The sequence below is a fragment of the Python bivittatus genome, unplaced genomic scaffold (genome assembly GCF_059951505.1).
Source record: "Python bivittatus isolate LINGU-HERP-01145 unplaced genomic scaffold, Pbiv_v1 ctg000260_np1212, whole genome shotgun sequence".
Taxonomy (NCBI): domain Eukaryota; kingdom Metazoa; phylum Chordata; class Lepidosauria; order Squamata; family Pythonidae; genus Python; species Python bivittatus.
In genome coordinates, this window is record NW_028277055.1 from 1,731,413 (window position 1) to 1,743,273 (window position 11,861).

The window sequence follows — 11,861 nt, forward strand, 5'->3', positions numbered from 1 at the left end:
CAGATGTTTTCTGGCAGGTGAAAAAGTTGAGATGGAAGAAGCCATGGGCAAGAGAGCAGACAAGCCAGGTAGAATATCTGCCCCTGTATTGTTTCTTTCTATCCTTTTTGTGGTGAACAAGACAAGGTTATTGCAGATCTTTTATTTACTGCCTTTTTAACTCTGCTTTTCAGACTTGTCTCTCAGGGTAGAACGCATCCATTAAAAAAGAGAGGGAGGCCCTGTCCTCAGGCCTCAAACTATAAAACTGCTATTTTAGAACCATCCAAAAGATACGTAGCATGTGGAATATATTACTGGCATTGCTTTTTTCTTTTTGAGTGGAACTGTGGACAAATAGTTTGGTTATATTTTTGAGAGGCCTCTCAGGAAACCAACCCTGGGACTGATCTGGCCAACCAGCTGCTCTTCTCTAAACGGTCATGCTTCATGGTCCTCCAAAGCATGTTCTGAGTTCAACTGTGTTTGCTGAAACAGCAGGACCTAATCCTTCTGCATGTCCTGGTGACAGAGCAGTGTTAGGAGCAGAGCTCCTGTAAATAGTGGAAGGAGGAAGAGACACGGAATATAGTAGCTTATGCATTGCTAGGATTCTACAGTGGAAGGCCAGGAGGTTTTCATTTTATTTGGATGCTGGTTTATGTAGCTGCAACTTATTCCACGCTTGTACTTGCTTAATTTCCTCTTTTTAAATAGCAGATCTCCAATATCTCAGTAGAAACAGGATGTCTCAAGCAGTTGATATGTGCTTATGCTCCAAGAGATCTTTCTTTGGGGCAAGCCCTGGGAATGAATGTTGCTTTCTGCCATAACAAATTCCAATACTGTGATTAGGGTCCGAGAGGATTCTACCTATCTGGCTACCAAGTGCAAACCAGAGTGGGCTTAGTCAGATACTTGTTGGCTTGAAACACAAAATCAGAGAGATGAGTGCTGGTGGAGAGCCAAAAATTGGCCATTGAGAAACAAAAGGAAAGTATAATACTGCTGAATGAACTCCTAAGATGTAGGCATACAGGTAGTCCTCGCTTAATGATCATTTAGTGACTGTTCAAAGTTATAGCAGCACTGAAAAAAGTGACTTATGATTGGTTCTTGCACTTACGACTGTCACAGCATCCCTGCGGTCACGTGATCATGATTCAGTTGCTTGGTGATGGTCACACATTTACGATGTTTGCAGCATCCCAGAATCATGTGATCGCCATTTGCAACCTTCCCAGCCAGCTTCTGACAAGCAAAGTCAACAGGGAAGCAGGCAGGAGGTCGCAAGTCGTGGTCAAGTGATGTCTTGCTTAACAACCTCAGGTGATTCACTTAACGACTGCAACTGGAACTGACATTGTAAGTTGGCGTTGTCAGTGATGTTTCACTTAATGATCGCTTTGCGTAGTGATGGAGTTGCCAGTCCCAATTAGGGTCATTAATTGAGGACTACCTGTACAGTGAAAAAAGACTCCAAAGGAGGGGCCTCCTGCAAGGGCAAAACAGAACTACAGAGCTGATCTGCTAGCAGCCACAGAACGTGGTATGTTTGGAAGAGAACAGTGGAAAATTGGGAAACAGGGAGGGAGGGTATGTAAGCCATGCAGTGCTTAACTATCCCAGAGGAAAGCACAGCAATCTGTTTTGAAGCCTGAACTAGAACATGTTGATTGGAGGGCAAGGAGATATGGTAACAATTTGTCTCTCTTAATAGAGGAGTCAAGTCAGACCTGAAATCTTGTCTGTTCCTGTATTTGGCAAGTTGAGAAAAATCTGTGTTATATAATATCTGTACAGATGGACTTTGTTATTCACGGTCCCATTATCTGTGGTTTAATATATCTGCAGTTGATAAATACGGAACAAAACTCATTATCTGTGGTAAATGGTTTCATGTATCCATGAGTTTGGATGCATGATCCTGATCTGTCTACTCTTTTCTGTTTGCATAGAGCTGGCCTACACACACACACACACACCCCAATTTCCCAAGGATTAGCAGTCTTTGGGCTTTGCACGGTCATCCTCTTTCTGCTTGTGAGTTTTTCCACCGTGAAAATGAGCAAATATCCGGTGGAGAGCTTTGGTGAGAGAAGCTGTGTTGCCCTCGAGTGAGAAGATGATGCTGTCTGAGATCCTGCAGCTGGGGAGGGGGTTGGTGGACAGAGCTTGACCTTGACCTCTGCAGTACACCAACAAGTTCAAAAGGCTGCTTTGCAACCTTACCAGGGCACTTACCAGGTTCTGCAAAGCAAGGCCAGCTACTTTGGAAACACCTCCCGTAGCCACGAGAAGGTGACATCAGCACTTTCCATGACTTGGGGGAGCAGGAAGAGGAGGAGTGGCCCGTTGCTTCCTTATTTTCACTCTGTATAAAATGTCCTTATTTTATTTATTTATTAAATTTTCAACCGCCCATCTCCCCCCAGTGGGGGAACTCTGGGCGATTCACAACAAACATTAAAAACATAAAATATATAAATACATAAAACCTTAATTAAAAACATTACTAAAAAGGAGAAGGAGAGACCAAGAGGATGAAAAATCTGAGGCTGAAGGCAGAGGGCCTCCATGGGGCTTTTTTCTTGAATTTTTTGGAGATTAGTGATTTTTTAAGTCATTTTCCAGGACTCCAGAATCTATTCCCCCCTTCTCCCCAATGCCCATAGGTTTATGTCTTGCTATCTGCGGGTTTGTTATTCATAGTCATATACTGCACGGTAACCCCTTGCCAATAACAAGGGCCACCTGCATAGCACGTCGCTCATCTGTGTATTCTCCATCTGTCTTTTATGGCGGCGGTATTGCTGTTATTATTAATTAGAATTTTTAAAATGAATTATATCCCTGCTTGGGATTCTGTTTTAACAATGAAAGCATGAGATAAAAAGGTTATAACTACATGCATTAAAAATAGTGCACCTGTTCTGAGTTGATATTATAAGACAAGAGCCATTTAATTAAGTATGCACTGGAGAGCTTAGGAACCTAAGAAGCTGTCTTATACAGTTCCAGCCTGCTAGTTCAGTGGTAGCTGTGCTCACGCTACATGGTTGGCCTACCAGTTTTATGGGTTTGCACAATAGACTAAGTGATAAACCAAGCAAATGGGTCTGGATTCACACAATAAACTAAGCCACCAAGATGAAATTAGCCAAGTTTAGCATGTTGCATAAATACATCTAGTATTTGGCAGTAGATATCCAGAAACTCAGACTGGAATCTTTCCTAGCTTGACCTGAAAAAATCAAGGTTGAACATACATTTCACCACTGACCCACCACCATTATAGTAGGACTGTTGGTAAATGTAGTGGTTCTTAACAAAGTGTGTAAAGTAGGTGGGATTAGTTGGAGAAACGTGGGTGGGGAAATCCAGCAGCAGATCCCCACTCCTCCATAAAGTAGCATCTTCATGAAGCTACTGGCTCTTGCTCTGTCAACAGCAGGTACCAGGTAAAACCTGTCACCTCAGCCTTTGCTGAAAAGGGAGATCACCAAGCTAAGCAAAGATTATTTAGTTCAGCAGAGTTTGCAGGCTCTCGCTTCTTTCATCAGAATGTCACATTTGGGGCATGAACGTGACATCACAATGCCGTTGGAAAAGGGGTGAGGCTTGTGTGGCAATGCGGCAATACTTCTTTCATCAGTCTGACTTCCCTTGCTCCCCATAGATGCTGCTGATTGGGTTATTTCTTTAAACTTTAAAGAAATAATATGATTTTAAACAGCATATTCTGAAGTAGCTGCAGCACTGTACATGATGAGCTTCTATTTTTATTTCTCTAAAACTCTTCATATTTTCTGCCCTCTTGTTCTTGCTTTTTTCCTTCTCTTAGATGACGAAGATTCATTTTTGTTGCCAACCTTGGCAAAGGAGAACAGCCACAACAGCAGCTTTGAGCTTATTGGTTCCATGATTCCCTCTTATCAGCCATGTAATAAGCAAATAGGACGTGGAGGCAACTTTCTCTCCGCTATTGGAACTGCCCGCTCTCCTTCTCCAGGCTTCTTCAAAACAAGCTTCATCAGTTCAGCTTCTAAGGCAAGCCATTGTTGCTTTAGAGTCTTTTCAGAATTTAAGTTATATGTTAAATTAATCAGCAAAACAAGAGTACAAAGACATACAATGTTAAAGGATCAAGACAGCATTTAGAGTTTTAAATGGTGCTAGAAAGTTTCCAGAGTAAGTTCTGCATCTTTTAGCTGGTATTTATATCCCATCCCTCCCTCCAATACCACCCAAAAGTATCAGTGATGCGTAGGGCTGCTCTCCTCTTGTCCTCACAGCATAGATCGCCCAATGCCAGCAGGCAAACAAACAATAGTGAAATGGATCTAGATAAGCGTGCTCCAGTGTTGGGCATCATTTAGCGTTTTGAGCCCTGTCCTGAAAGATATGCTTGGAAACAACTGATGGAATAATTTTGAAGGTTCAGACTCTGTAATTCAGCCTTATAGCCATGTCTTTGAGGATGGCTGAGATCACTCCTCCAAGAAATTATTTAAAAAGTCCAAGACTGAACAGGGCAATTTCTTGATAGTAAGACCTGCATGTCTGTGAACAGGTTCCCAGAGATTCCCAGGCATGTGATTCTTCTGACCTGTGCAAATGTTGTTATTCTGTGGATCTTCTATTTGTTAATTATGTAATTGCAGTTGTCCTCTGCCACTCTTCTCCTCTCCCCTTACCTGTTTGCATCCTGATATGGGTTTTGTTTGAGGTCTGTCTCGTATTCGGTCTTTCATGAATTTCTGTTTTGTTTGGGATCGGCTCAGAGTTCAGGAAAGACATCTGAACCATCGCTACCCGTTGAGGATTCCCAGGATCTCTACAATGTTACACCTGAGGAGAAGAGCCCAGTTCCAACCAGTGGGAGGTTTCCGTTTCAGTTCTCCCTAGAAGACGACACACAGAGTCAGCTGCTGGATGCCGATGGGTATGTAGCAGGAAGAACCCAGAGTGTGGATTAAAAAATACGTGATAAAATTATATGAATAAACAGGCTTCTTGGTGTAGACTAATGCTAATATAATCTTGATGAAAGTGTGCAGGAACTGTTAAGAGAAGATTGTTCGCAGACTGGTTGTGGGAAAGAGGAAGGCATGAGAAAGAAATTCAAAATAACCCTGTGCTGATTCTGTTCAGTGTAAGAAAAGGCAGAGGGACAACCTGGCAGGTTTTCAAGATTCTGTTGTTATGCCCTACAACAGTAAAGTAGCATTCCTGAAATCCTTGCACTCTTTCCTGACCTGGCCTAGCTTGACATACGTGGAATGAAACTTATTCTGAGTCATGTTATGCTATATGGATTTCCAAGCCCAAAATACTGAGTTCATTTGTGGGTGGTTGGCTTAGCTATTTTGCATATAGCCAGGCAGTGGCAGTTTATTCCGCAAATGTCAGGTTCAGCCCAAAGAACTCCATGAGACAGTACAGGTATAGTTCGATAGCATTTATTAGCTTTCACCCACAAGACAGAATCTTGCCAGACTGAATCTAAACTTCCCAAGCCAGCAAGCAAACACTGCAAATTCCTTAGAGTGGTGCCAGTCTCATCCTCTTAACCTTCCCATGCTCTTGCTAAGGGCTAAGGAAATGCTTATCTCCCCGAGCGCAGCCTTCACCAAACCATTCCATCACAGTAAACCAGGGTTAAGCAAAGCTATTTGAATCAGCTCTAAGGGCAGCAGACTTTTTATAAAAGCCAGTCTTGACTTTCAGATTTTTGAACGTTGGCCATCACCGGAACAAGTATCAGTCCTGCAAGAGCCGTCTGCCTTTGGCTAGCATGGATGAGAATGCAATGGATGCCAATATGGGTGAACTGCTGGATATGTATTCTGGACAGAACCAGCACTCTCCTAACCCAGACGGTGGCAAGAAGCCAGACATGGAGGAGTTGCTCAATCTTTGCTCTGGAAAATTTCCATCTCAGGGTGAGTTGGTGTCTTCTCTGAAAAGCACAGGAGATCTGATTGGTGTATCTGAGAAGTAGTTCCATTTGTCTTCAGCAGGCTTTGTGCTAAATCCTGCCCCCACCATTTGTGCTGGGTCAACCAAAATGCAGGCAGACCAAGCAAGGGAAGGCGATGAATGGAACTCCTACATTTCTGAGCCCTGCATGAGAATTATATTTGGCCCCTGGGCCAGGCTGGTTCTTACCTCAGGTGCCAACTGGGCAATGCCGTACTCAAGAAGGTTTGCTGGTTCCAGAGCAACAGCCATTTTAGAAGTTGAATAATTAATAATGGAAGTACTTAACGTTACCTGTTAGCATCATTTTTTCCAGCCGACTGAACTGAGAGTGCTTAACCTCTTTGCTCTTCTATTCCAAGGGTTTTCAGTCTTTTTTTTCCACAAAACCTGTTCGTTAAATAAATAAATAAATCTGAGAACCTTGCTACTTGGCTGTCAGATGCACATAATGAGTCGTCATAAGCACAAATATCCTTGGGAAGGGGGTGGGGCTTCTGAATGTCAGCTAACAAACCCCGCCTTTTCTGTTGTACTTTAGAAATAATGCTGTTGGCATCCCTGGTTGTATTCAAGCAAACATCTCTCCCCCCACCCCCCAGTCTCTCATGGAGCCCCATCAAGTTCTCTCAGAACTCTAGGATTCCACATCACTCAGTCTAAAAAGCCCTGCTCTATTCTATGGGAAACCAGTTTCTTTTAGAGTAACTAGCCTAGTACTGGGCAATTTTTGGGTGGCCAAAGCCCATCCTTGGCATTTGAGGAGGGGCAAGAACTTCAGTAGATTGGACAGTGGTGTGAAGTGAGTGGGGCCACATTATGTCCATGGGCAGGGTTGGCCTTTTCTCTGGGGGAGTTATGTTTTTTGTTTATTTAACTGTTTAGCTTCTTTTAGGATTTATATCAGTCTTTGGTGGGTCTCCTACATTAAAATATGCTGCTAATTTTTGACACGGCGGTCAGAAAGGAATTCAGAGACCATGATAGAATGATTCAGGGGCTAGATGTTGTCTGTGCCTGGGGTAGCACAAAGTTGTCCCTGTCCTACTTAGCATAACAGAAGAAGCAAAACTTGGAATAGCTGGATTACACTCAGATCTGCAGTTAGATCCTGTTCTAAAGACCTCTCCTTTCTGGCTTCTCAGGTTCTCCCTTTCAAGTGTCTTCAGCAACTTCTCAACTGAAAAAGAAGAGTAGTACTGATGTCCCCGTGGCTGAGCCCCTCCCTCTTTTCTCTAACTCCTTTTCAACTGAGAGGTAAGGCTTGGAGACATGCAAAATACTTAGCTTTCCAAACTATCCTTGGGGAGGGTGGTATAAAAGGGGGCTTCTGCAGTTCAAGTAATAAGATGGTGGTTAGTGAGGCATGTGTATATTAAGTGCTTCAGGTTCTGGATTGAGAAGAAAAACCTTTCTGATCAGGTGAAATTTTCTTACCTCTGAACTTCACAGCTTTTAAGCAGGACTGAATTCCTTTTGTGCCAGATCATGGACACGGGGTAGCATTTTTGTTCTCTTAATGCTCATCTTTTTACCGGAAGGAAGATTAAGAAAATTAGCTTTAACTGGTCTACAGCAATGAAAAGGTGTGGAGCGCTATCATGTCAACCTCTGAGTTTTGGCCTTGAATAGGTCTTCCCGTTATGCTCATCACACCCAGGGTATGCATACTCTCACTCTTTCTGTTCTGAATAGTCTAGAAAGCCAGGATGTCGTAAGGAACTTGATTTGGACAAACAAACTAAAGCTCAGTCAAGACAAGACAGAATTCTTGTTGGTCAACAGAGAAGCCAACTTGTGCTTGGGAATGCAATCTATTCTAGATAGGTAGCACTGGATGTGTGCTTTGCAGGTGCTTTGGGATCGAGCCCTGCTCTTGGAAGATCAGGTGGCCACAAGTTCCTTTGCCTAGTTTAATGCTTCCCATGGAAGGCAGATTTTGCCTCAGTTGTCTATGCCTTCATAAGATTTTTGCTTGTATTGCTATAAAACATCCTTACCTGTTTTGGGGAACTGCGTATGGAAAATGTATGTTAGTGGAATGCATTGTATAGACTGCATTATGGATGTTTAATCAACAGCACTGACTTCCAGTTTATTTCAAAGCCTACTTCAAGAAGCTGGTTTTACCAATAAACACCTATACAATTTTAGGCCAGGAACACCTCCCTCCTGGATCTGTCCATGTTCTGCAGCCATTATCAGAGCCCTGTTGTGATGGCTCCTATAGAATTAGACATGGCCTTTTCAGTAGTAGCATCCTAATTCTGGAATTCCCCCTCTCTTTTTTATGCTTTATTTATTTTATTAATCACAGTTATATGGCAGCCCATCTTGCCAAAAGTGACTCTGGGTGGCGTACAACAATCAATAAAACAACAAATAAATTTAAATACAAATACATAAAAACAGTCATAAAAATATAAAATTAAATGCTTTTCTCCTGTCTTTTTTATGTATATATATTTTTGTGATAAAGGCTCCAGGTTTAATTTTTACTGTGTTATCATTATTTGAATTCCAGTTTTTATTTCTTTCTATTTGAATTTGAATTTTGCATATTTCCTTGAACTCCCATTGAGTGGAATACCAATTTAAAACTATGTCAGATAAAAATGACTACACCCAATAATTGTTTATTTTCCATGTTATCAGGTCAGAGCATATAGCAATTAAACTGGCATATCCAATTAGCTACATTCCTACTGCTTTTTCTTTTAAAAAATCTCTTTTTCAAGCAGGGAGATGGAAAATGAAGAGGAAGAAGAGGAATTTGGAGACTTCCAGCTTTTAACAGATGATCACGCCTTTGACAGTGAGGAAGTAAGTACTATGCACAATTTGAGCAATATCCAAATGGAGCATAAAGCATGCACGCCAACCAATCCTTAAACATGGTTTCCAGGCCTAACTTGGCAGCAATTGCAACAGCATTCTGTTCAGCTGGTCAATTCAAATCCTCAGGCAAAATAGAAGGTAATGGGCAGGATATCTGTTTCTCAAACTAAAATTTTGCACTAAGCAACTTTATTCTGCAATAGGTATAATTTAAAGTAAATGTTCATTATTCTCTCTTATTTTGCATACTTTATCATCCCTTTGGTTGTTTTGGAAAAGAGCTATACAGCAAATTGGAAGCTTACCCACTCACTGCCATGTTCTGCCACTTGTTTGATATCTTTGAGATTTCAACAGATAACTCTCATGTTTCTGAGCATCCTTAAAACCTAGGCATGTGCTCTCTTTTTTTTCTCCTAACAAAACCTTTGATGAAATTACTCTGGGTTGCTAGTCTCGGCATTTCTTTTTCTTTTCCTCCCAGTTAATGTAATCATAGTCTTCCTAATGGAAAACTTTGTCTTAAAGAAAAGAACAAATAGAGGTGGTGGAGAATACTAAAGGATATAATACGATCCTTCAAGCATTCATGAACTTGATACTTTTCTGCATTAATAGGATGAAAACAGCAAGGAGGAGGAGGAGGAGGAAGACAGTGATCAGGAAGAAGAAGGAGATGATGAGTTAGAATTTGATGATGAAGAAGAAGAACTGAAGCAAAGAGAAGGAAGGAAGAATAAATTGTAAGTAATACCTTCTAACCTTACTGGCAAAGTGGACCTTGATTTAATCTTCTTGTAAAATAAATATTTTATAGCTTTTTAAAAAGCAGAATGAAACTGTGTAAAACCAAATGGAAAAAATAGGTTGAAGTATGTTGGCCAGAAGACTTTTCAGAAACAGCTTGTCTGAGAAGCTTATTAAACTTTATGCAGAAGGAACAAGGAACTGATGTTTCAATTAAAGTTTTATTGTGGCAGCCCAACTATAGCTTAGCTTGGACTTTCCTTCCAACCTTCCATTTGCCTTCCTATATTTCACTGACTTAGAAATGTGTTCTCCACCTATGAACCTCAGCGCAACTCTTGCATTGCTCAGTTTAAGTATTTTCTAATAGCAGGGCTGAAAGAAGAGACTCTCTACTGGAGATCCTTGCCAGATTGTTGTTTACGTTCATTCACTCCAATAGTAAACAGTATTGCTTTAATACCTTTTGAACTCAACTTGCATTCTTCTTCCCCCCGCCCTTTCAGCAATTTGCAAGATTTCATGGAAGATGAGGCTGAGCTGTCAGGGAGCGAAGAGGGGAGCGAAGATGAATATGATGGTGAGGAACTCAATGAATATGAGGAAGAAATTCTTGATGAGGTCCTCCCAGTGGATGCGGAACTTCATGATCAAGTCAATAAAATACATATGTAAGTATCTGGCTATATACCAGCGTAAGTATCTGTGGTTGTGCTTCAGTTTTTGTGGAGGTCTTCTGAATGAAAACTAGTCAAGTTCCCTTTTCTGGCATCCCTCCTCTCCAGGAAGATGATGCTCGATGATGACAAACGGCAGTTGCGCTTGTATCAGGAGAGGTACCTTGTTGATGGAGACCTTCACAGTGATGGCCCTGGGAGGATGAGGAAGTTCCGATGGAAGAACATAGGTACGATGAGTAGTATGTTGATGTTCATCAAGTTTAGATAAACTTGATAACATGGATATGCTGTATTCACAGGTTTTGTAGTCCTAGGCTAACAGAAATCCCAGAGGCTCTAGGAGGCCATGAAAATACGGCCTGGTATGTTTAGTTTAGAGCCATCTAGATGTGTTGGGACTACAGCTCCCAGAATTCTGAAACTGGGAGTTCTAGAAATAGTGATCTGAACACATCTGGAAGACTATTTTGGAGAAGGCTGGCTTAAGTACAAATTAATTAGGTCTTCTGAATAAGAGAAAGGAGATGCTACAAGTTATGATTGCTAATTTGGATTCTCACATTGTGCTAAGTAATAGTATATATTAACCTGAATACTATTTTTTTCCAAATGTGAAACATTGTTTTGGTAAAGGCGTTATTAATTTTGTTATCTTTTCAAAATTCCTAGGTTGAAAAAGTATATAATTTTTTTAAAGCTGTCAGGTTCTAATATCTCTATATGTCCACTGCTTAGTCGGGTCTTCTATTGTAAATGGCATCAGATGAGTTAATTGTGCTGCTTGATAATAGATTTTTAATTTGAGACCCCCCAGCCTCCCTGTTGCTGTGGCTGATATAAAATCCATCTATTGATTCTTGATTTCTAATCCTCTTCTGCCATGCCGTTAATGTTTTATCTGAAATTTCTAATGGAAGCTAGAAGTTAAGTTTTGAAAGGAGCTTCATTTTAACAGCTCCTACCTGGCCTAAAATATTGAAACGTTTTTTAGTCCAGCTTTTCATTTCTTTTCATTTCTCATCAACCATATTAAGAAATAGGGCCCAAATTTAAATTTCTTTAACACCTGCTTTAAAAAAGTCCCCTCCGGAGAATTGTATGCCTTAAATATATCCAATGAACGTATAGCTAACAGTTATACAGTGGTACCTCGGGATACGAACTTAATGCGTTCCGTGACTCTGGGCGTATCCCGAGTTGGTCGTAACCCGACACAAATTTCCCCATAGGGTTCAATGTAAATCCGGTTAATCCGTTCCGCCCTCCGAATTTGGTCGCACCCCGAAGCAAATTTTCCCATAAGGTTCAATGTAATTACCATTAATCCGTTCTGGCGTCCGCGGACCACGCGTCGGGCGGGAGAATGGCCGGGCGCGGCGGGAGAACAGCGGGGCGCGGTGGGAAAACGGGCGCAGACCACGTGTCAGGGGCGGAAAAATGGCCGCGGACCACGTGTCAGGGCGGAAAAATGACCGTACCCCGAGGCGGAGTTCGCACATTGAGGTAAATTTTTCCGGCCGGAGCTGGTCGTAACCCGAAAAGTTCGTTAGTAGAGGTGTTCGTATCCCGAGGTACCACTGTATTAACCTTACAAGAATGTATGATATTTAACATTTTCCTAATAGAGGTATATAT

The 11,861-nt window shown here is 41.5% G+C and overlaps 1 protein-coding gene across 2 annotated transcripts in view; it reads left to right on the forward strand.

The window, feature by feature from the left end:
* Positions 1-11,861, forward strand: part of CLSPN (claspin) — a 38,411-nt gene that overhangs the window by 17,687 nt on the left and 8,863 nt on the right. For both annotated transcript variants that reach the window (XM_088140264.1, XM_088140265.1), the window contains exons 12-20: positions 4-68; positions 3,824-4,029; positions 4,764-4,924; positions 5,710-5,924; positions 7,107-7,218; positions 8,700-8,784; positions 9,418-9,542; positions 10,053-10,217; positions 10,332-10,453. In XM_088140264.1, the coding sequence (XP_087996390.1) occupies positions 4-68; positions 3,824-4,029; positions 4,764-4,924; positions 5,710-5,924; positions 7,107-7,218; positions 8,700-8,784; positions 9,418-9,542; positions 10,053-10,217; positions 10,332-10,453 (1,256 nt within the window). The remainder of the gene's footprint in view (positions 1-3; positions 69-3,823; positions 4,030-4,763; positions 4,925-5,709; positions 5,925-7,106; positions 7,219-8,699; positions 8,785-9,417; positions 9,543-10,052; positions 10,218-10,331; positions 10,454-11,861) is intronic.